The sequence below is a fragment of the Symphalangus syndactylus genome, chromosome 13, assembly GCF_028878055.3.
Source record: "Symphalangus syndactylus isolate Jambi chromosome 13, NHGRI_mSymSyn1-v2.1_pri, whole genome shotgun sequence".
Classification (NCBI taxonomy): Eukaryota; Metazoa; Chordata; class Mammalia; order Primates; family Hylobatidae; genus Symphalangus; species Symphalangus syndactylus.
Genome location: NC_072435.2, coordinates 71,687,588 through 71,710,644, shown reverse-complemented (window position 1 = coordinate 71,710,644; position 23,057 = coordinate 71,687,588). Strand labels below are relative to the sequence as shown.

The 23,057-nt window shown below is 37.8% G+C and overlaps 2 protein-coding genes across 12 annotated transcripts in view; both read left to right on the top strand.

The window, feature by feature from the left end:
• OSBPL8 (oxysterol binding protein like 8) overlaps positions 1-11,877 on the top strand; it is a 221,872-nt gene extending 209,995 nt beyond the window's left edge. For all 10 annotated transcript variants that reach the window (XM_055239472.2, XM_055239475.2, XM_055239473.2 and 7 more), the window contains 3 exons: positions 4,866-4,971; positions 6,949-7,051; positions 7,649-11,877. In XM_055239472.2, coding sequence (XP_055095447.1) covers positions 4,866-4,971; positions 6,949-7,051; positions 7,649-7,781 — 342 coding nt within the window. In that variant the 3' untranslated portion in view covers positions 7,782-11,877. The remainder of the gene's footprint in view (positions 1-4,865; positions 4,972-6,948; positions 7,052-7,648) is intronic.
• A 3,112-nt stretch (positions 11,878-14,989) lies between these two features.
• On the top strand, positions 14,990-19,057 carry BBS10 (Bardet-Biedl syndrome 10). Of its 2 annotated transcripts, none has more exons than XM_063615090.1 (2): positions 14,990-15,470; positions 15,933-19,057. In XM_063615090.1, exons 1-2 carry the CDS (start codon positions 15,274-15,276, stop codon positions 17,821-17,823), a joined length of 2,088 nt encoding a protein of 695 aa, XP_063471160.1. In that variant the 5' UTR covers positions 14,990-15,273; the 3' UTR covers positions 17,824-19,057. The 2 variants fall into 2 exon arrangements, with proteins under 2 accessions (XP_063471160.1, XP_055095446.1); XM_055239471.2 differs by having other exon boundaries at positions 15,846-19,057.
• The last annotated feature ends 4,000 nt before the right edge of the window (positions 19,058-23,057 follow it).

Sequence of the window (23,057 nt, the reverse complement as noted above, 5' to 3'; positions counted from 1 at the left end):
GCTGGGAGCTGCAGACTGGAGCTGTTCCTATTCAGCCATCTTGCCAGCCACCAATTTATTTTTTACAAAGATATCAAGTCCACCCAGTGGGAAAAGAACAGTCTTCAACAAATAGTGCTGGGATAACTGGATTCCCACATACGAAAGAATGAAGTTGGACCTTAGACACTATATGTAAAAATTAACTCAGAAAGTTAACTTAAAATGGATCTACAACCCAAAATCGCAGCTAAAACCATAAAACTCTTAGAAGAAAACTGGAGTAAATTGTTATGACCTTGTATTTGGCAATGCATTCTTAGATATGACACTAAAAGCACAAGTAACAACAATACAAAGAGATAAATTGGACTTCATGAAAATTTAAAACTTCATGCATCAAAGGGACACCATCAAGTAAGTGAAGAGTCAACCTACAGAATGAGAGAAAATATTTGCAAATTATTTCTTAATTTAGTTTTTGAGGAACTGTCAAACAATTTTCCACAGCGACTGCACTATTTCCCATTCCCACCAGTAATGTACAAGGGTTCTAATTTCTCCACATCCTCACCAACACTTTGTTATTTTCCTCTTTTTAAAAATTATTACCCCTCTAGTAGGTAAGAAGTAGTACCTAATTGTGGTTTGGATTTGCATTTGCCTTCTTACTAATGATATTGAACATCTTTTCATGTGTTTGTTGGCCATTTGTATATCTTCTTTGGAGAAATATCAAAAGTCCTTTGCCCACTTTTAAATTGGGTTGTCTTTTAAAGTCAGGAGTTCTTTATATATTCTGGATATGAGCTAAATATAGGATGACCACATGACCCAGCAATTCTACTCCAAAAGAATTAAAAACGGGTACTCAAATTGATTCAAGTGCAGCAATGTTCATAGCAGCATTATTCATAATAACCAGAACATCAAAACAATCCATGTGTCCATCAGCAGATGAATGCATAAAGGAAATGTAGTATATATATACGATGAAATATTATTCAGACACAGGAATAAAGTTTTGTTACATGCTACAACATGGATTAACATTGAAAATATTATGCCAAGTGAAATAAGCCAAACACAAAAGGACCAATATTGTGTGATTCCACTTATGTAAAATATATAGGATAGCAGACTCCTAGAGACAGAAAGATTAGAAATGGTTACCAGAACAAGAGGAAAAGGAAATGCTTAATTGCTACAGAATCTTTCTTGATGATGATAAAAATGTTTTGGAATTGTGATGGATGCATAACATTGTGAATATAATTAATACCACTAAATTGTACACTTTAAAATGGTTAAAATGATATGGTTTATTTTATGTATCTCACAAAATTTTAAAATTCAAAAACTTTAAAAATTATATTTCTTCTTTTAACAACCCTACCATGATAGAGACACACAAGGCATCTGTATTTTCTCCTAAAGGTATACTTTACTGATCACAGTAAATCTTTGTATATCTCTAGTTGTATTTCTGACTTCCCTTGTTATTTTAAATAAGCTTCTCACAGTGTTCATCAGTCTCCAATTTGAACCTACTCTAGAAATGTGGATTTCTATTTTAAATGTTATAAAATTTTAAGCCTCCAGCATTTGAAGTAGGAGTATGGGCCAAACCTGCTTGCTTATTACATATTATAGAAATTTTAATTTTAAATACCTGAATAAGATTTTGCAAAATTATTTCAAGAAATAAGTAATTGAGAATACTTCCTGTTACAATGGTGAACAAGAAAGAACCGAGTTGTTGACCACTGGTTCTCTGTTTTTCCAAGCATGAACATTACCTTGTGATAGGGTTTGGCTCTATGTTCCCATCCAAATCTCATCTTGAATTGTACTCCCATAATTTCCACATGCTGTGGGAGGGACCCAGAGGGAGATAATTGAATCAAGGGGACGGTTTCCCCCATGCTGTTCTCATGGTAGTGAATAAGTCTCATGAGATCTGATGGTTTTATCAGAGGTTTCCGCTTTTGCATCTTTCTCATTCTCTTTTGCCGCTGCCATGTAAGAAAGGGGGCCTTTCGCCCTCTGCCATGATTATAGACCTCCCGAGCCATGTGGAACTGAACGTCAAATTAAGCCTCCTTTTCTTCCCATCTCGGGTATGTCTTTATCAGCAGCATAAATATGGACTAATACAGTAAAGTAGAGTGGGGCGCTGCTAAAAAGATACCCAGAAATGTGGAATCAACTTTGGAACTGGGTATCAGGCAGAGTTTGGAACAGTTTGGAGGACTCAGAAGAAAACAGGAAAATGTGGGAAAGTTTGGAACCTCCTAGAGACTTGTTGAATGGCTTTGACAAAAATGTTGATAGTGATGTGAAAAACAAGGTCCAGGCTCAGATGGTCTCAGATGGAGATGAGGAACTTGTTGGGAACCGGAGCAAAGGTGACTCTTGTTATGCTTTAGCAAAGAGACTGCTGACATTTTGTCCCTGACATAGAGATTTGTGGAACTTTGAACCTGAAGGAGATGATTTAGGGTATCTGGCAGAAGAAATTTCTAAGCAGCAAGACATTGAAGAGGTGATTTGGGTGCTGTTAAAGGCAGTCTGTTTTAAAAGGGAAACAGAACATAAAAGTTTGGAAAATTTGCAGCGTGACGATGCAGTAGAAAAGAAAAACCTATTTTTTCAGGAGAAATTCAGCTGGCTGCAGAAATTTGCATAAGTAACAAGGAGCCGAATGTTAATCCCCAAGAAAATGGGGAAAATGTCTCCAGGGCATGTCACAGGTCTTCATGGCAGCCCCACCCTTCACCGACCTGGAAGCCTAGGAGGGAAAAATGGTTTCATGGGCTGGGCCCAGGGTTCCCATGCTGTGTGCAGCCTAGGGACTTGGTGCCCTACGTCCCAGCCGCTTCAGCCATTGCTAAAAAGGGCCAAGTTACAGCTCTGCCCATAGTTACAGAGGGTGCAAGCCCCAAAGCTTGGCAGCTTCCACATGGTGTTGAGCCTGTGGTGCACAGAAGTCAAGAATTGAAGTTTGGGAACCTCCACCTAGATTTCAGAAGACGTATGGAAACGCCTGGATGCCCAGGAAAAAGATTGCTGCAGGGGCGGGGCCCTCATGAAGAACCTCTGCTAACGCAGTGCGGAAGGGAAATGTGGGGTTGGAGCCCCCAAACAGAGTCCCTACTGGGGTACTGCCTAGTGGAGCTGTGAGAAGCGGGCCACCGTCCTCTAGACCCCAGAATGGTAGATCCACCAACAGCTTGCACTGTGCACCTGGAAAAGCCGCAGACACTCAGCCCCAGCCCGTGAAAGCAGCCAGGAGGGGATACCCTGCAGAGCCACAAGGGTGGAGCTGCCCAAGACTATGGGAACCTACCTCTTGTATCAGCATTATCTGAATATGGAACATGGAGTCAGAGGAGATCATTTTGGAGCTTTAAAATTTTGGAGCTTTAAAATTTGACTGCCCTGCTGGATCTCAGACTTGCATGGGCCCTATGACCCCTTTGTTTCCAAATTTCTCCCATTTGGAACAGTTGTATTTACCCAATGCCTGTACCCCCACTGTATCTAGAAAGTAACTAGCTTGCTTTTCATTTTACAGGCTCATAGGCAGAAGGGACTTACCTTGTCTCAGATGAGACTTTGGACTGTGGACTTTTGGGTTAATGCTGAAATGAATTAAGACTTTGGGGGACTGTTGGGAAGGCATGATTGGTTTTGAAATGTGAGGACATGAGATTTGGAGGGGCCAGGGGTAGAATGATATGATTTGGCTCTGTGTCCTCACCCAAACCTCATCTTAAATTGTACTCCCATAATTCCCACGTGTTGTGGGAGGGACTTGGTGGGATCTCAGCTTGAATTGTACTCCCATAATTCCCACGTGTTGTGGGAGGGACTTAGTGGGAGATCATTTGAATCATGGGGGCAGTTTCCCCCATATTGTTCTCGTGGTAGTGAATAAGTCTCACAAGATCTGATAGTTTTATCAGAGGTTTCCACTTTTGCATCTTCCTCATTCTCTCTTGCTGCCACCATGTAAGAAGTGCCTTTTGCCATCTGCCATGATTTTGCAACCTCCGCAGACATGTGGAACTGTAAGTCAAATTAAACCTCCCTTTCATCCTGGTCTCGGGAATGTCTTTATCAGGAGCATAAAAACAGACTAATACATCTTATCTTTCTGATTCTAGTTTCTTCTCTTGCATTTAGGTTTTTAAGTTTAATACTGAACACCAAAATTACAAATCTATTAATAGGATAGAGTCCAAAGTTTATTATTCTAAGGAAAATTTAGTCATAGTTGATGGTTTCATATACTTTTGAATCTTGTGCATCCACTTAAATGCTTTCAGTAAGTTTAAATAATGCTCTACAAAATAATGGTATCATTTTTATTTATTATAAGATACTTTCTGTACTACCCAGATGTGATTAAAAGTAAATAAACAGTTTTACTGGAAACCCAGCATTGTTCAATGGGAATTTTTCTGACATTGGGAACAAGATAAATATGATTTATACACACTATTATTTAACATTCTACCAGAGATACTGGCTGGTTCAGTCAGAGGTAGGGGGATCTATATTCATATTTGTTTATGTATACATAAAAATATCCCTGGATATAAACTAATAGTGATGGGTACCTATTTAGTGGGAAAGAGACTGGGTATACTCTTCATTGTGTATTTTACTTTTTGACATTAGTGCCAAAGTTCTTCCTATTAAAATAAGATCATTTGATTGCATAAGTACATCACATTTGTTAAATTTGAGTTAGACTATTTCATCATTGTCTTTATTTCTGAATATCATGTCTATGTGCAGATAATTTTGACAGTTGTACACAACTGGTCTTTAGTCCAAAATACAGTGCAAATTCACAAAATAGTTATTTTTTTCTTTAGGTTAGCGTCCCCAAAATGAAACATAAGCCAACCAGGCAACAGAAGAAAGTGGCAAAAGGCTATTCCTCCCCAGAACCTGACATTCAAGACTCCTCTGGAAGTGAAGGTAAAAATATTTATTGCAGACTAATGAGAGTCTAATTTTTTAAATTACTACACAATTTGATATGAATATGGTTTTTCATATTAACTCAAGAAGTTATGTGAGTTTTGGTCAGGGCAGGGTTGAGGTATAAAAGCAATTCTAGATCATAGATAAGTTGTGAGACCAGGGCTCAAGGTAAAGAAACAGAAAATGAAAAAGGGGAGACATCTAAATAAAAACCACACTCTAGGCAGGGCATGGTGGCTCACGTCTGTAATCCCAGTACTTTGGGACGCCGAGGTGGGCAGATCACTTGAGGCCAAAAGTTCAAGACCAGCCTGGCCAACATGGCGAAACCCCATCTCTACTAAAAATATGAAAAAATTAGCCACGTGCGGTGGTGCACACCTGTAATCCCAGCTACTTGGGAGGCTGAGACACGAGAATTGCTTGAACCCAGGAGGCAGAAGATGTACTGAGCCGAGATCGCACTACTGCACTCCAGCCTGGGTGACAAAGTGAGACCCTGTCTTAAAAAAAAAAAAAAAACCACACTCTAGTAGTAGCTACCTCTTATGCCTTGTTAACCTTTGAAAAATTGCTGATGGTTCCCTAGACTGAATTCAGAAGCGTTTGTTGAGCTTTGAGCTCAGTTCCATGCTTCAAAAATGTTTTTCATTTCCAGAATAAATTACTGTAGTGTTTGGAAGTGACAGACAATAAAAATATAAAACTTAGGACCTGCTAGATTAAATTGTACTCCATTCTTATTCGAGTCAGATAACGTGTAAACTATCTTGAACTACAATGAGATATAGTCATGAAAGGATTAAAGTGATGTTTGTGACATTATGACAAAAAAAAAACTTTAAGCCATAATCTCTACTGAGTTTACACTGAACTAGGGAGCTCATTTTAACCTATAAAGATAACACTAGAGGTGAATAAATGGTAGATTACTAAGAAATTAGATGACAAGTGATAAAGAGTTTAAAGGAGAGGGAGCTCAATTCAGTTTGAGGGAAAGTTCTTAGAATCCTCATGAATTATTAGGATTTCTAATGGATTATAGCAATCTAGGCTTAGGGAGTGGGACAGGGGTAACATACTAGAGTAGTTAGAGGAATGAAACGAATAAAGGGTTAAAAGCAGGAGTCACGTGGCATACCAGTGTGTTAGAAGAGAGTATTGGTTGTATTGTTATTACCATTTTATGAGAAAAGAAACTGAGACACAAGTTAACCTGCCTAAGGTCACATACCATGTAGGTAGGTATATGTATGTTATATATGCAGATTTTTTGGCTCCTTAATTCACCGTGTCATCCACTTTACTACATTACTATAATGTATCAGCAGACATTTATTGAGTAATTAATTTGTGCCAGACTGTATGTTAAATACACCTTACAACAACCCTGTGAAGCTTGGTATTATTATCCCTATTTTTAAAATGAGAAAGCTAAGACTTGTAGAGAGGTTAAGTAGGATCTGAACAAAAATGGAAAGGAAAGAATGCATATGAGAGGGAATTTGGAAAAACATGTACAGCTTGCTGATTGGCAGTAAAAATTTGCAGAAGTGGTGTCGAAAGGGATTTAAAGTTTGGGTAACTAAACACTAACAATAAAAAATTGAAAAAAGGGCTCAAGAAGCTGACTTCAGAGGTAGGCAAATGGGCAAGGAACAGAAGAGAGTAATACCTTCCTCAAGTTAATATATATTTTCTAATGAATTATTTCTGTTTTAATTAGTTAAAAAATAAAACTGGTGCCATCCAAAATTCAACTAATGTGTACTACTTTAAATATATTTGTAGTGTTCTAGTATTGCAGTGATGTGTTTGAAACTTCAAAAGTGCAGAATATTCATATTACTACTATGCTAATCTCTAGGCTACAAAAACAAATGCCCAGGAAAATTTTTATTACATGAGACACATTAAATTGAACTGTAGATTATTTTTATAGTTTCAACTTCATTCTAAATGTCTTTTTAGCTCAATCAGTAAAACCAAGTACAAGAAGAAAGAAAGGAATAGAACTGGGAGACATTCAGAGTTCCATCGAATCTATAAAACAAACACAGGAAGAAATTAAAAGGTAATAATATAATGACAGTGACTATTCATTTGAGACCAAGGAGTAGTTAAGAATCCTGTTATATGGGAAATCATATGCAAACTTCATATTTTTATAACATTTAGCTAAGCTAAAATAGAATGTTAGTCTCTATCACCTGATGTTTGACACTTATGAAATTCCTCCAGCACTACAATACTTGGGAAGGAAGGAGAGGTTGTTTTTTCTCTGTGAGGGTAGAATTGGAAAATCACTTTATTTTACTCCTGTAGCATGCTAGGAATGTAGCTGGGTTGCGTGTGGAGGTGGGATTGTTTCTGAGAAAGTCAGTTAACAAAGGCCTCTATAGTCCCCTCTGTGCATGGCTGTTATTTCATTGGAATGCATCAGTTGAAATATTGAAATACATCCATAACAGTGGGTAAATATCCACTCCCTGAGCCCTTAAGTATTCCTCTTTGCAGTCCCAGATCCCCCCCCTCCACATACCACCCCATGACCCAGCAACTAAAAATTATTAACATTAAATGCTCTGTGACTGTTTAATATCAAATTGTGGGCTCTATGCCAACATTTCTGGCAAATCATTATAAAATTTGTTGTTGCTTATTTTTGTAGAAATATTATGGCTCTTCGAAATCATTTAGTTTCAAGCACACCTGCCACGGATTATTTTCTGCAACAAAAAGACTACTTCATCATTTTCCTCCTGATTTTGCTTCAAGTCATAATAAACTTCATGTTCAAGTAGAAGTTCTCTACCATTGAATCAGTGAACTAGAAAGATCTGATTTGGCCTGGGACCAGTGTTCAAGTTGGTTTGGTCTTTATTAAAAATCACAATATTCCGAAAACAAAAAAAACTAGGAGATAAATGTAGAGGTATTGACTTTTTGTATCTTTTATCTTCACATTGAAACAAGAGCTATCCTATTTGATTATTAAAGTGAGCTACGTGTTAAGTGCCAGGACATTTCTAGCTTTTGTGAGAATGTGTCTACATGTGAGTATAATAAACCCACGTGTATACACAGTTGTCTCTTATGTACTCTTACCTGACAGTAGTCTTTGTATTCTATAGTATGTTCTGAGATATAATGTTAACATTGTTCATAACAAAAAATGCTATCAATGTTATAATTATGTGTAATCTGTTTTCTTCATAAAACAGGCACAAAACTTTTATCAGTAAGGAATTACAGATTGAGAAATGATGGAATAATAGGCATAATTAATTCAATACACTACTGTTAAAACCATTTGCAAAGCACTCAGCTCAATTATCTTTTAGAAAGAAAGAAAAAGTATGAATGGTCAAAATGAATACATTGAGAGAGATAAATGGCAAATTGCTTTTTTAAAAGTTTACAGAAGATTTTTTTTAACCCCTAGAATTTGATATTTATAGATCCAGGTAAATATATATACTTACGTGTATATCAGTATAAAAACACTGGTGTGCAATTAATTGGATTGATTATAATACCACCTTAAGCACTTGCTGAAAAAAGTGTGGTCAAAATTGATTGCTGTCCTTTTGTCTTATTTTTGTTTTTCTTAAGTCAGCTGGTTCATAACATAGGCCAAATTCTAGAGGTGTTTATAGGGCATTTGAAGTGCTGATAATTCATGTTTTTTCATTATGAAAACTTATTTTAGCTTTAGACGCTAGTGTGTTCAGTGAATAAGTAGAATATAAAAAATTATAACCAGTATTTTACTTCAAAAGCCAAAAAGAGAAAGGCAATAAGAAAAGACACTTTGTGATGGCCTTTATGTGTACATTAAAATTGGTTTCTGTAAAACGTGCAATAAGTTGAGTATCTATGAAGAGTATCAAGTTCTGAAGTTTAATTTTTTTATTATCCTCCTCTCTTCTTAGTAACTTCTTTCTGTGGCAAAACCACAATTCTTTAAGATTCCTGTTGTTCAGGCTAAGGCAAACTTTTTTTGTTTGTTTCTTCAGTTTAATATTTTGACTTTATGTTTTTACATAAATATTTATATTCCTTGAAAGCAATTTTTGCCAAGGTAGTTAAGTTTAGGAATATGTTGTTCTAAAATATGTCTTGGAATCCTGAAAGTATAGATTTTGAAATGTTTTTTAATGAAAATGGTCAGAGAGAATAATTGCCCTGACCACATTTGCCTTTCAGTAGGAGGAGGCTGTGAAATAGTAAAATTACAATTGTTTATGCCGTGATAAATACAAGATTGGTAAATAAATACATTGATTGGTAAATTATGAGAATCAAAATGATAAAAAGAGCCTGCTTTTTTTCCTAACCAATATAGCTATCTTAAGTATCCTTAGGTTTCTATGAAGAACCATTTCCCGTGTTTTGTTGGCAAAATAATGCTGTATTCCATATGTACATGTGAAATGATGTTTTAAATTGATAAAAGCATAAATAAGATCTACCTATACCCAGTATTTTCATGATATTAGAACAAATGGATTTTTGGTTATATTTTATATTTGTCAATATAATTTTTGTATTCACATTCTGTTACACTTTGCCTATTCATTGATATATGATATTCTGTAAATATTGTAAAATTTGATCTTTTTTATGGTTTAAATTAGTTAATTACATACAAATTGGCTTATCACAAAAATCATCATTAAACCTTGTTAACATTTTGTATTAGTGACCCACCTCTTAGGACTTTGGTCTTATCCATGTGTATGTTGTTTTCATTTGGTCCAAATAATATTTTATTTGTATGGGTATCTTCTAAGACTAAATAGGTAGTTATGTTCTTTATTTTTAAAATTTCTTTTTAGAGGAAATGTTATGGGTTCTTACCCAAAGAGTCAAAAACTATTTCTTAAGAAAGAGCAGGGTTATTAATGACTGTTCTTTATACACTAAAAGCATGCATCTAATCTAATAGTCCTCTTATTATGCTTTTAGTTGTATGAGTTTCTTTCTATGAACTGAACACAAAACTCAGGAATTGGTGGCTTAATTTTAGATCAGTGCTTGTACTAGGCTTAGTTATATGAATCTTTATAACACATAATTACTAACTTTGTAGCCATATATGTAATTGACTTTGAATGTTATTTACCTGAAATTAATCTTCCTTCACACATGGATTCATAATGTGATTTATGGTTCCCAGTTGTCTGAAAGCCTCATGAGGGTTTCTAGGATTTATGACCTTATGACCAGTTTTTTTCATTTACCAAGATTTTATTTTCCTACATGAAAATTTAATTGAGTAATAATTATTCACATGTGCATTTTCTTTTTAGCAGTTAAATGTACTATGCCATCATCCACCATTTAGTAAGATGTAGCTGGCCCAGGACATGTAAAAAAAAAACAACAACAACAACAATAAATAGGGCATGTGAAATGTTAAGTTACAGCAATAGATATTTTACTTGTATTTCATGTTAGTACTTTTTTGTTTTATATCACTTATAAAGGTACAGTGTACTCTTTGTCACAGCTCAGTTGGTAACTGCATTCCATTGAAAAGTTGGCCTCGTAAAATACAACTCTCATTTAATATTCATGCTTTTGTGCCTTTAAGAAAATATTTTTTTGTCATTTTTTGTGTTACAGAACTATAATGTGATTCAAGGTGTTTATAGGCTTGTCATAAAAGGGTCATTTCTGTGTGTCACTTTCTTTTTATATAGCTATAGTATATTTAAACAATAATGCTGTCTTTTATAGGAGTTTGTCTATTTACCTATTCTTCACTCAGACATTGATGTAGACTTGTCAGATTATTCTGAGTATTGTTAACAGTGCCTTTTTGACGGAATTCACACTTTTTGGCTGTCACCTTGTGCCATATACACACAAAATTTTGTGGAAGGCAGTTTTAACTTTCTGAAGAATATCTGTCAAAATTTAAGAAAACAAATGTATAAAATTCCATTTTTTCCAGTGTTTAGCATTTCTAGTAAGCAGTGAGGTTGTTTGATATACAGTGATGATGGTATTATTGATAAGCCATACATGAGACTGCAGATTATATTGAATCATATTAAATCTACAGAAATAAAATATTAGATTTATATCAAATTTTCCAGTTTGAACCAGTGGGGAAAATCCCACAGAAATCAGTAAGTTTACATTTCAATTTCTATCTTATTTGACTAAGTGGAAGGAGATTCTTTAAAATATATAACCTGCCATTATGTAATTTGGTTTCATTTTATTCTACCTGTTTTGTGAGTTTAGTATGTTTAATTTACTTTTTGTTACTCTTTACATACTGTTTATTTTTGTTACAGTTTTTAATTGAAGATGGACTGTTAAAACTGTATAGGACCAGTGTCTTATTAATATGATTAATATATTTAGAAGAGCCACACGAAACCCATGACAAAATGAATGTGAATATTCTTTCTAAAAATTTAGAAAATGTTATCTTTTTGCATTTATTATGTAAAATTGTTTTACAGTATCAAAATTTTTCATTTAAAGAAAAAAATGCCATGAAACATTTGAACTGATGAGCCACAGAACTTCAGTTGAAATTTTTTTCATTTTTTAGCATGCTAAATATACATCTGAGTTTAAATATTCTGTTTAATGGCCATTCATAAATTCAAGCACTACCACTGGTCAGTTTTGTGTGATAGAATAAAAATATGTTACCTGCAGTGTAAGTACAGCACACTGTCAAATTCTTTTCCTTAAGGTGCACAGTAAATGTACAGATAGTTATAGGCCACTGTTTTGTAATGTAGTACCTTTCTAATCTGTTATTCCTAACCTATTATAATTGTTTGCAGAAAGAAAAGAATTTTTCTAATAATCTGTAAAATTATGCTAACTTCTACAAGTAGGCTTCTAAATAAAATTTTTAAAAAGAGCAAACAGTGATCAAGTGACTTTTAATACAATACGATGACTAAATTAGTGCTAATTTGTTTTAATCCCCCCTTTTGGAGGGATAGGGATAGCTGCAAAGGATGGCAAAGGGCTTGAAAGGGATTCAACAGTGAGAATCCCTGAAGTATGCTTTGCTTGGTGCCTTATATTCAGTCTTCTCGAATCCTCTATGAGAACCTTAAGTGGAAGTTAGCCAGATTTTATACATGAAGATGCTGAGGCTCAGAGAGGTTGAAAGTCTCCAAAAGCTACAGAGTAAGAGTGATAGCCGACTCTTACTTTAAAAGCACAAGTTTGAACCTGTATCTCCATGGTCCACTTAAATAGAACTCTAATAGCACTTCACTTCTAAATGTCAGTAATATAATCCACTGCTTGAATCTATATTGAATAATGTAACTCCCTTGTTATGAGTAGCACCACAGAAAAACCCTACTATTAAACATATATGAAATCCATATGAAAGGGTTTTCCCCCCCCTCAGATCACCTATTAGTCCATACTGAGTCAACATCAGATGAGTTCCGAGACATGACTCCTCTCTGGTTTTCCCCCACCCTCCTTTCTTCCCATTCTTGCTCTCTGCTCAGGGTCCAGTTGCTTCTGGCTGCCATTTGGTTTGGTTTTATTAATTGGAGAGAAAAAGATGGGAGGGCCTGCCGGTTCCTCCTATCTTGTTCATAGCAATAAGGATTAAGGAAAACGGCCCCTCATTGTCCAACCTCATGAAATATCTACAAGATCATTTTCTTGCTAATATTGGCATGCTTTGACTCTACATGATGTATGTTGTGCTATTATGCTAGTTGCATCTTCTGCATCTCACAAAATATCACTTGGAATAATAAACCAGAGAGTGGTGACCTACCACAGTAATTGGGTGGGTATGTCAGAGGCATCTGAACCAGAGCAACTCCATCCTGAATAGGAGCTGGGTAAAATGAGGCTAAGATCTACTAGGCTGCATTCCCAGATGATTAAGGCATTCTAAGTCACAGGATGAGATAGGAGGTTGGCACAAGATACAGGTCATAAAGACCTTGCTGATAAAACAGGTTGCAGTAAAGAAGCCAGCCAAAACCCACCAAAACCAAGATGGCCACGAGAGTGACCTCTGGTTGTCCTCACTGCTATACTCCCACTATCACCAAAGACAGTTTACAAATGCCATGGCAACGTCAGGAAGTTACCCTATATGGTCTAAAAAGGGGAGGCATGAATAATCCACCTCTTGTTTAGCATATCATCAAGAAATAAGCATAAAAATCGGCAACCAGCAGCCCTTGGGGCTTTTCTGCCTATGGAGTAACCACTCTTTTATTCCTCTTTCTTAATAAACTTGCTTTCACTTTATGGACTCGCCCTGAATCCTTTCTTGCATGGGATCCAAGAACCCTCTCTTGGGGTCTGGATTGGGACCCTTTTCCTGTAACAGGTGTAATATAAATATTTGTTTAGTGCTAACTATGCCAGGCACTATGCAAAGTGTTTAGTGAACATTCTCCACCTCCTCAAAACCTTTTGAGATTTTTATTTTATATATGTTATCTCCACTGGTTTTTTTGGCGGGGATTGTTTTGTTTTGAGACAAGGTCTCGCTCTGTTGCCCAGGCTGGAGTGCAGTGGTGCTATCTCGGCTCACTGCAACCTCCCTTCCCGAGTTCAAGCAATTCTCATGCCTCAGCCTCCAGAGTAGCTGGGATTACAAGCATGGTCCACCATGCCCAGCTAACTTTTGTATTTTTAGTAGAGACGTGATTTTGCTATGTTGGCCATGCTGGTCTTTATCTCTTGGCCTCCTGTGATCGCCCACCTCGGCCTCCCAAAGTCCTGGAATTACAGCCATGAGCCACTGCGCCAGGCCCATTGTTTTTAAAGATGAGAAAAGCAGAGATCAAAGAGGTTACTTGGTGAATGCCACAGGTAAGGAAATGACAGCAAACCCAGGTCTGAATCCAAAGCCCATACTCAAAAGTGCCTGTGTTTTAGGCCAGGCAAGGTGGCTCATGCCTGTAATCCTAAAACTTTGGAAGGCCAAGTCGGGAGGATCACTTGAGGCCAGGAATTCAAGATCAGCCTGGGCAACATAGGGAGACCCTGTCTCTACTAAAAGAGAAAATAACCAGGCGTAGTGAGGCACAAAGCGACTTGAAGTCTAAGACAGGAGGATCATCAGCTCAGGAATGCGGAGCTGCAGTGAGCTATGATCGTGCCACTGCACTCCAGCCTGGGCGGCAGAGTGAAACTTCATCACTTAAAAAAAAAAAAAAAAAAAGTTGTAATATAAGAGACGGTATTTTCTGTTTTTGGATTATATACAATAATCCTTGGCCATGTGTTTTAAAGCATACTGTTGATCACCAATGTGATTAATGGATTTAAGTCTTCACATCGGCCCGGCGCGGCGGCTCATGCCTGTAATCCCAACACTGAAAGGCCATGGCAGGTGGATCATTCAGGTCAGGAGTTCAAGACCAGCCTGGTCAACATGATGACATCCCCATCTCTACTAAAAATACAAATATTGGCCGGGCACAGTGGTGTATGCCTGTAATCCCAGCTACCTGGGAGGCTGAGGCACGGGAATCGCTTGAACCCGGGAGGCGGAGGTTGCAGTCAGCTGAGATTGCGCCACTGCACTCTAGCCTGGGCGACGGAGAGAGTCCATCTCAAAAAATAGAGTCTTCGCATCATTTCTGCTTAATATATTTGTGGTGTCTATAGAGTTTTATTGTGATACCTGAGTCTAGGAAATGTGGTAAAGCCTCTGCAGCAGACATAAGGCCTGCAATTCATGGCTGTGGCCAGGCTGTCCTCACCTGTCCTGCATCTACAAATTATTTCCGTTATGGTAAGGAGAGCAACTCGTGGAGAATGTGTACAGAACATGCGTGAATCCAAGGCAGAAGTTTTGCCCCGGAACAAGCAGCTTCTGGCAGGGGATGAAAGCCAGCAGAGTTCCAACCGGGGTGCCCTCTCCTTCACGCAGGCCCCACTACCGTGTGGACTTAGGAAGAAAGTTTCTCGGGAGACTAAGGAATTTGCGGGCAGCGGACGCCACTAGAGGGAAATGAATTCACCTAGGGAGCCAGAGAAGGGCTTAGGGTTGCCACTCCAGGCACAGCTGCTGGAAATCCTAGTCTTTTTTTTCTGTCTTCGCGGACAACGGGCCAGCTCACCCCACCTGGCAAAGCTGCAGGGCTTTTCCACCAAGCAGACAGAAGGGCAGCCCTATCGCCCAACCAAGAAGCCGTGCTATCCCCGCTTCGGCACCTGGCTTCCGGGTTTTCTCCCCGCCTATTCCGTTTCCGGCCGTTCCCACCCCTGTTTTCGGTCGGCCCCGGTGTTCTGCAAGCTGGTCAAAAAGGGGAGGCGGCCCAGATGTTAAGTTCTGTGGCCGCCGCAGGGTCTGTGAAGGCGGCGTTGCAGGTGGCCGAGGTGCTGGAAGCCATCGTGAGCTGCTGCGTGGGGCCCGAGGGACGGCAAGTTTTGTGTACGAAGCCCACTGGCGAGGTGCTTCTCAGCCGGAATGGAGGCCGCCTCCTGGAGGCGCTACACTTAGAGCATCCCATAGCCAGGTACCCGCGTCCTACACGCTACCCCGTAGCCGGGCACCCCAGGCAGCCTCTGTGGAGCTCTTGTCCCATCCTGAGGTGATACGTACTTAGGAAAGACTGGCCTCGGGTGAAACCGCTGTATGCTTGGAATTAGAGCCCTGCCCAAGGGAACACTCCTGCACCCCAGATCTTATCAATTCCCAAGACCACTTCTCCCCACTCCACCCAACCGTAGAATCTTGGAATAGGGCAGAGTTTTTTCCAAGAAAGGAAAAAACTAAGGATGTATCAAAGGAACAATATTCTCATTTTATGCTTATGGCTGTGTAAACATGGTTTTAAGATGTGAGAAGCCAGCCTTCTGAAAATGAGTTGCTTTATTTCTTTTTTGTACAGGATGATAGTGGACTGTGTTTCCAGTCATCTCAAAAAAACAGGAGATGGTGCAAAAACATTTATTATCTTTCTTTGCCATTTGCTTAGAGGACTTCATGCAATCACAGACAGAGAAAAGGATCCTTTGATGTGTGAAAACATTCAAACCCATGGAAGGCATTGGAAAAATTGTTGTCAGTGGAAGTGTATTTCCCAGGCTCTCCTAACGTTTCAGACACAAATATTAGACGGTATTATGGACCAGTACCTAAGTAGACACTTTTTGTCTATCTTTTCGTCTGCTAAAGAGAGAACATTGTGTAGGAGCTCTTTAGAGTTGCTCTTAGAAGCATACTTTTGTGGAAGAGTGGGAAGAAATAATCACAAATTTATTTCACAGTTGATGTGTGACTACTTTTTCAAGTGTATGACTTGTAAAAGTGGGATTGGTGTATTTGAGTTAGTGGATGACTATTTCGTAGAGTTGAATGTTGGTGTCACTGGCCTTCCTGTTTCAGATTCCAGGATCATAGCTGGTCTTGTGCTTCAGAAAGATTTTTCTGTGTACTGCCCAGCAGATGGTGACATAGGAATGGTGATAGTAACAGAAACCATTCAGCCTCTTTTTTCCACTTCTGGATCAGAGTTTATTCTAAATTCAGAAGCACAGTTTCAGACATCTCAATTTTGGATTATGGAAAAGACAAAAGCAATAATGAAACATCTGCATAGTCAGAATGTAAAATTGCTCATATCTAGTGTGAAACAACCAGATTTAGTTATTTATTATGCAGGGGTGAATGGCATATCAGTGGTTGAGTGTTTATCATCAGAAGAAGTTTCTCTTATCCGGAGGATCATTGGTCTTTCTCCATTTGTACCACCACAGGCCTTTTCACAGTGTGAAATACCTAACACTGCTTTGGTGAAATTTTGTAAACCTCTTATCCTTAGATCCAAAAGATATGTTCATCTAGGCTTGATAAGCACGTGTGCATTTATACCACACTCTATAGTTCTTTGTGGACCAGTGCAGGGTCTCATTGAACAACATAAGGATGCTTTACATGGAGCATTTAAAATGCTTCGGCAATTATTTAAAGACCTTGATCTAAATTACATGACACAAACCAATGACCAAAATGGCACTTCAAGTCTTTTTATTTATAAGAACAGTGGAGAAAGTTATCAAGCACCAGATACTGGTAATGGCTCAATACAAAGGCCTTATCAGGACACAGTTGTAGAGAACAAAGATGAATTGGAAAAAACTCAAACATATTTAAAAGTACATTCTAATTTGGTAATTTCAGATGTAGAATTAGAAACATATATTCCGTATTCAACCCCCACACTGACACCAACAGATACATTCCAAACAGATGAAACGCTGAAATGTTCGTCTTTGGAAAGAAACAGGCTAACTGATGATTATGAACCATTACTCAAGAACGATTCCACTGCTTATTCAACAAGGGGAAACAATAGAATAGAAATTTCTTACAAAAATTTACAGGTCACAAATATTACTGGAAAGGGAAGCATGTTACCAGTGAGCTGTAAGTTACAGAATATGGGTACTTCCCGGATTTACCTTTCCTCATCTATGCCAGCTGGTTGTGTTTTGCCAGTAGGTGGTAATTTTGAGATCTTGTTACATTACTATCTTCTCAATTATGCCAAAAAATGCCATCAATCAGAAGAAACCATGGTTAGTATGATAATAGCTAATGCACTTTTAGGCATTCCCAAAGTCCTTTATAAATCTAAAACAGGAAAGTACAGCTTTCCACATACATATATAAGAGCTGTCCATGCACTACAAACCAATAAACCCTTGGTAAGCAGTCAGACAGGTTTGGAATCAGTAACAGGTAAATACCAGCTACTAACTTCAGTTCTTCAGTGTTTGACAAAAATATTAACCATTGACATGGTAATCAGTGTTAAAAGACACCCTCAGAAAGTTCACAATCAAGATTCAGAAGATGAACTATAACATCAGAAGTTTTTAATTAACCAAACTTTTTATCTAACTCAAGCCAAGTAAAAGCAGGCATGTGACCACTGGTTCTAAAGTCACTTCAGTCTACTTAGGAAAATAGTGTAACTTTAAAAGTCTTTAGAAGAAGCATACTAAGGTCACCAGACCAGATGCAAATATTAAATTACTTTATGGAACAAATCTAGAGGGGAAGCCAAGATTTGGCTAAGTGTGTCTGCTTTTTCCCTATTTTATGCCTCTGTGTCTCAGCTCTGTGTTCGCCTGTGTGTTTAGGGGAGGGTGTTTCTTTATAGCTCCTTTTTACTCTTCTGTATCTTTTTCACTCCAGCCCTCCTTCATCGTTACATGTTTAGTTCATAGAATCATTTAATCTCTGGTTTGGGTGGGCTTATTCTAATTGTTTTTAACATTGAATACATTATTTGCATTAATTTTCCCTACTCATACTTTGTAAAGCTGTGAGTAAAAGGCTCAAATTATTTTTTCAAAAAGCATAAAATTAAATTAGCAGTGAGTAAAAGGCTCAAATTTTTTTTCAAAAAGCATAAAATTAATTTTTACTTTTATGTAGTCATTGGTTTATTGCCACTTCATTTGGAAAACCTTAGATAGATTTTCACCTTCGATATACCTTTGAATATATGTTACCTGAAATATAACTGTGCATTGTGAACTCTTTCATTTCTGTAGTAAAAGATTAATACTAGAAAGGATATACAATTAATACTTTCATTTTCTCCTGACCCCAAGAGCTTGTAAGGATATTTCATGTATTTACTGGTTTTTCTTGTATCTAGTGCATAGCCAGAGTTCCACAGTAACAAATAATTTGACAATTTTTATTTCTAATGTTTATTTCTGTCTTAATTTTTATTTCTAATTTATTTCATTTACAAATGTTCGTATTTTAAAAGCTTATCAGTGTAAATAATATGATGCATCTTATCATGGACAAGGACAGTGTTTTCTACCTTTATCAGTTCTCTGTAATACCCAAAACAGTGCTGTATTTACTCCAAGTATTCAGAAGTGCTTGTTGAATAAAACAGTGTTATCTTTAATTCATTCCTCTAAATACATGTTTCCAATTTACTTATTCAACAGATTCTTACTTGGGATTGACTGAAGAAAAAAAACTTTAATTACAGTTGAATAAGTGTTGACTAATGTATTTTAAAAACTGTAATATCACGATTTTTTGTATTAAATATAATTCTGGTTTTTTAAACATTTATGCTATATGATGCATTATTTTGTTTCTGTGAATATGGAGAGAATAAATTAGCTCTTTTGCTGAATTCATGGATGAATGAACCTTAAAACTGCTGCACAATTTTTTTCATTTTTTTAAGTTGTCTTTCAGGTCATTTGGTCACTTTGCTTTTTTTGTGGTTGTTTTAAACACTCCTCCATTACTGTAAGCATTTAATGACTTCCAGACATGCCCAGTGCTTTGTATATGATAAGCATTTAATAGAAATAGTCACTAGTCCAGGAGCCCTGTTGAGGCAGGATTGGGTCTTTGTATGTTTGGCACTTGGTCTAATATCTTACACACAATAGATGCCTATTGAGGGCCTATTTGTTGAATGAATCAGTCATTTTGTCCTCATAGATGAGATTATAATTTCTATAAACTTTCATGGGCAAAGGATCTATTTTGGGGAGGAGCAGAAAGTGTAGAACAGATCTACGCAAAGTAATCCTTTTTCTTTTCATTAAAAGAAACCCCTCAAAAATAGTGGTAAAACTTTCATGGATTTATCCTTATTTACAGAATAACACTAGAGAGTTTACATCACTGAGTTAGAAAGGAAAGCACTTTTAAAAATGTAATTACATTATACTTATACCCTCTATCACAAAGGATGTGAAGTGACCTGCAATAAGAACAGACCATCCCCACCCAAGAAAAGGAACAGACAAAATTACAGTAAAATCTGAATGAAAATTAAAGAATCAAGACCAAGGAAAATGTAAAGACAAGTTAAAATCAAGATCATGTTTCTATTTTTTACTGCTGCATAATGAATAATCCCAAAACTTAGTTTTTTGTATCATTATGTTATTTACTTGTGGTTCTGGGGGTCGACTGGGCTTAACTGGACAACTTCCACTGCATTCTATTGTTTGAACAGTCATAAGCATCACCTGAGGTTCAAAGGAGAAGAATGCAGGCCCCACCACTCAATGGGAACAGTGTCAGTGTCACATCATAAGAGCATGTGGGATGGGATATGTTGAGGCAGCTATCTTTGGAAAATACAATCTGCTACACCATGGGAGGGAAAAGACAAATACGCATTAACTTCTCAGCTGCATTTCTTTTTGTTATTAAGTTACATGTCTATCCACCTCCCACAAACACATTTTCTCCAATAACCTTTATAGACCTTCTTATTTTTTCTCATTGGGCCAGCATGAGCCATTTTTATTTTCAAAGCAGTAGACACTAAATAGTTAAACTTGAACATCCTTGAACTGATTCAGCCAGGGATGCTATTTAATCATGTTGTACAGGAATTGCCATGTTATCCACATTTCAGACTAAAAGGGAAGGGGAAGAAGAATGCAGTTTGAGCCTGAACTTTTATCAAAAATTGCCCATCCCCTCCCAAAAGAAGTAGAATATGTCTTTCTCATCATCACAGCTTAGCAGAGAAAACAAAAACTACAGCTCACAAACCATGTATATGTATGTATATATAGTTATTAATTGCAACTTTGTCATAGCAAAAGATTGCTAACAGCCTAAAAGCTAGATGGATTCACAAAGAGATAGAGGCAATGATTTGGAGGAGTGGGGGAAGAGATACCAATCAATCAGGAGGAGGTAGGAAGATTTCTCACTGTCATTTTGATTTTTGAACCAATTGAATATTACCTATATAAAAATGAAATAAAATTTTAAAATAGATCTAGTGCAAGCACATAGAGAATACTCTCCAAATAGTAATTAAGTAATAAGGACCCTGATCTAAGGAAATGCAAGATCAGCGTGGAAAAAAAAACTGTGAGAGACACCCTGACAAATAAGTAGAACTTTGACAATAAAAGATATACACCTAAAAAAAAGGAATATTCTCTTAGCTACACCTGGCTTAGGGTTGTCTCACCAGTTCTGGAAATATGAGAACATTCTCACTTGGCAGGCTGCAAAGAGATGTGAGCTGTGGAAGAGTGCCAGCAAGCAGTGCTTCGTTCTCGGGGGAATTTCCACAGTGCAGGGTCTGGCTCTCCCTTATGCAGACTCACCATCAGATTTTTGTCAGCACACTGATTATGGCTTTGTCTCAGGGGCTAACTCACACTAAGCTTGTGAATGTGATAAATTTATTTACAGTGAGAACTCTACCAGGAACTAGAATATTCCAAGTCCATATGGCCAATCTTTCCTTTATGTGTGGATCTCTATGGGAAGTCAAACAATAATCAGGTGCTTGCTCAGTAAGCGTGGAATCAGAACAAGAGAAATCAAATGAAATGTATGGTCCTCTTTCCAGTCCATTCATGCTCCAGTTCCCCATGGCATAGTCCTGGCCCTCCTCTACCTATACCTGCTTCCTAGGAGAGCCTATCCATCCATGGCTTGGGTGCCAATAGATGCTGATAATCCCAAATTATATATTTCCAGCCTAGACCTCTTTGAATTCTCAACTCATTTATCCACCTGCCAACCCAGTCTCCACTTGGATGCTCACCCTTAACGTGCCCAAAATAGAACTGCTATTTCCCATGTCCTAACCCTAGCCCTCCCACTGTCGCCCCATGTCAGTTAATGGTACCACCCACCTCCCACCTGCTCAGGACAAAAATCTAAGAAACACATTGACCTGTCTTCATGCTCCACAACCAATCTATCAGCAAATCCTGCTGGCTTCAAATACAAAACGGGTTTCAGATCCACCCATTTCTCACCACTGCCACCATTGCCACTCCAGCCCAAACCACTTCATCTCACCTGCACTAGCTCATAATGGCCTTACAGTTCTCTAGACTGATTCACCCAAACTTTATTTAAAAATTTAAACCCACAAAAAAGTGAAAGAGTACAATGAAACCTTCATCTAGATTCACCAAATAATATTTTACCCCCTTTCTGCATGTACACACATGCACACACACACATTTTACTGAACCAATTGAAAGTAAGTTGTAGAAAGCATTATACTTTATCTTTCAATACCTCAGTATGTGTTTCCTATGAATAAGAAGTTTCCCCTACACGAGTGATTCTTTTGAAAGGCAAATCATGTCATATTCCCCTGCTCAAAGTCCTCCAATGATTTTCCCTCACACAGAATGCAATCCAAATTTGTCATAATCTACAAGGCTTAGTGTGACCTGACCCCCACCTATTCCTTAGATCTCATAGTCTACCAGTCTCCCTCTAGCTTACATTCCACCAGTTACACTTACTGTGTCTGTCTGGATAGGTTACACCATACTGAAATATCGCCAAATCTCACAGGCTTAAAACAATACAGTCAGGCATGGTGGTGTGTGCCGGTAGTCTCAGCTACTCAAGAGGCTGAAGCAGGAGGATCTCCTGAGCCCAGGAATTTTGAGTCCAACCTAAGCAACAAAGCGAGAGCCCATTTCCAAACAAAACAAAACTAAAACAACCACAATACAAACAGTTCTTACTCAAATTACATGCCTACTAGAAGACAAGTGGTGATTCTGTTTCCTTCCTTACTGCTAGATCTAGGCTGATGGAGCAGCCACTATCACACATTAGCAATCATCGATCGTACCAGAGAGGGAAAAAGAGCTCTAGAACGTCTTACATTGGCTCTGTCTGTAAGTGGAACATATTATTTCGCTTATGACTCTGTCCAGAACTAGTCACATGGTCCTATATACATCCACAGAAGAACCAGTGGTGCGATCCTATATTGTGCCCAGAAGGACACAGAACCAGAACATTTGGCAAACAAAACACACAAACGCCAAACTGGCCTTTCTGTTCCCTGAACACACAAGTTTATTCCAGCCTCTGAACTTGCCGCTTCCTGTTCTGTCAGCTTCGAACTCTTTTTTAGCTCTGATCTTTGTATGGCTCTCTTCCTCACTTTAGGCAGCTATCTCTGCTTAAGTATCACATTCTTAGCAGTGCCTTCCTTGACACCCAATCTAAAATAATACCTTATTTCGAATAGTGGAGCCAAGATGGCCGAATAGGAACAGCTCCGGTCTCCAGCTCCCAGCCCCAGCGACACAGAAGA